The sequence below is a fragment of the Uranotaenia lowii genome, chromosome 3 (assembly GCF_029784155.1).
Source record: "Uranotaenia lowii strain MFRU-FL chromosome 3, ASM2978415v1, whole genome shotgun sequence".
Taxonomy (NCBI): Eukaryota; Metazoa; Arthropoda; class Insecta; order Diptera; family Culicidae; genus Uranotaenia; species Uranotaenia lowii.
In genome coordinates this window covers 329,170,809-329,172,425 of record NC_073693.1, presented here as the reverse complement: position 1 = coordinate 329,172,425, position 1,617 = coordinate 329,170,809, and the positions used below count along the sequence as shown (strand labels likewise).

General features: G+C 38.7%; 1 protein-coding gene across 1 annotated transcript; it reads right to left on the bottom strand.

Moving 5' to 3' along the window:
- Nucleotides 1-588: 588 nt before the first annotated feature.
- Nucleotides 589-1,617, bottom strand: LOC129757674 (uncharacterized). Its single transcript, XM_055754958.1, has one exon. The coding sequence runs from the start codon at nt 1,460-1,462 to the stop codon at nt 929-931; it is 534 nt and encodes a 177-aa protein (XP_055610933.1). The 5' UTR covers nt 1,463-1,617; the 3' UTR covers nt 589-928.

Genomic DNA, 1,617 nt, shown 5'->3' with positions numbered 1-1,617 from the left:
GTTTAAAATGCACCGTTGAGTGAAATTCGGTTGATTTTATTTTCTAAGTAAACGAACGTAGAATCTAGTAGCGAATCAAACTTGAGGTAAAAAACGCATTGAGAGCAAAACTTGATCTCTCTCGCATACTTCCAGGACGTATGTACGAATAAGGTGTTGAATATCGTTCAATTTGTATAATTTTTATCGCTTTTGCCAGAAGTTGAAAATATGTACCTATGTATATTGCTTACACTTTAGTAGGTAAATGCATTTTTTTTCGAATTTTGTGTGATGATTTTATAATGTATATGAGACGCGTAACAAAATTTGTTGAGAAATATACCTACAAATAAAATTGCGGGGTAGTTCGCCCCGGGTGCTCGTTATGCCCTTACCTCCCCTACCTACCTGATGTATTAAATTTTGATGGACCAAAATCAAACTATTGGAAAGATGTAAATGAGAATGTGCTCGCTCGAAATAAACTGAATTTGTTTTTTTGGTGCCACTGGAAAACGTTTCCACGGAAATGTCACTTGAGCTGTCGAAATGTGACCAAAATAATAGTCGAGACCGTAGAATGCGCAGTAAACAAACGAGAATGCATTTTTGTCAAAATAGCCATAGATTTTTATTACAAACCAACAACAATTTTGTTACATTCTTGATGTCTTAGAACCAAAATAAAGCGTCCGATTTCTAAAAAAAACTAAGCTATATCAAGAGTTTAGTTGTTCACAAATTAAACATATTACTTCGTGGCAGTGATATTAAACAAAATTTAGTTTTATTATAAAATGCTCCGAAAATCAAAACAAAACGTATCTAAAGCCGCACATGTTTCTTATCTGACCTTCATAAGATTTCAAGTTTGAGATTAAACAATAACACATTCACTCACAAGGGAATTTAAAAACACACTTAAACATGTTTCTTTACAGCAAAATCATTCATCGGCTAACGGAGAAACTCCTAAAACATTAGCAGCTTTTACGTAGTATTTGTAACGCTTGCGTGCTGTCGGATTATTGGGTCCCTCCAGTGCTCCATTGATGGCTTTGGTGGTACGATAAAAGCTCCTAAAACCTCCTGCTGCAGGTCGAACATTTTCCATCCAGAACCAAATGGCAGTTTGCATGGCAACATCTTCATCTCTAGCAACCAGATCCGGATCGTTCAAAAGTACGTTTCCATCGCCAAAAATGGCCTTCGACGCTGCCTTGTAGTTACCTTCCCAAGTAAGCTGAATGAAACCACGTCCATAATATCGATCACCATAGTTATGTCCTGATCCACGGCCAATCTCTTCCAGATGCTGGAATCCGCCGGTTTCGTGAATGATATGGGCAAGCAACATTGCCGCCTCATTCCGGGAGGAAATGTTTTTGTTAATGTGCCGCACAACCACACCCGCGCGATGATGAGGATCGAAACGACAATCTTCCAAAATTTGACAAACTTCGCTTTTGCTGATACCCATGGTTGAAACTTTGAAACTGGACCCGAGGACTGCCAAGTGGTAACTTTTATACAGCGAAATGTGTCAAAGGTATCTCTCTCGTCTCTACTTTTGGACTTACGCATGCTCTGTGGGCCCAAGTGGAATATTCTACTTGTAGCAGAACGCTCTCTGCA

Excerpts from the sequence above, each read along its gene's own strand:
- LOC129757674 (XM_055754958.1), bottom strand. The coding sequence starts at position 1,462 with ATGGGTATCAGCAAAAGCGAAGTTTGTCAAATTTTGGAAGATTGTCGT.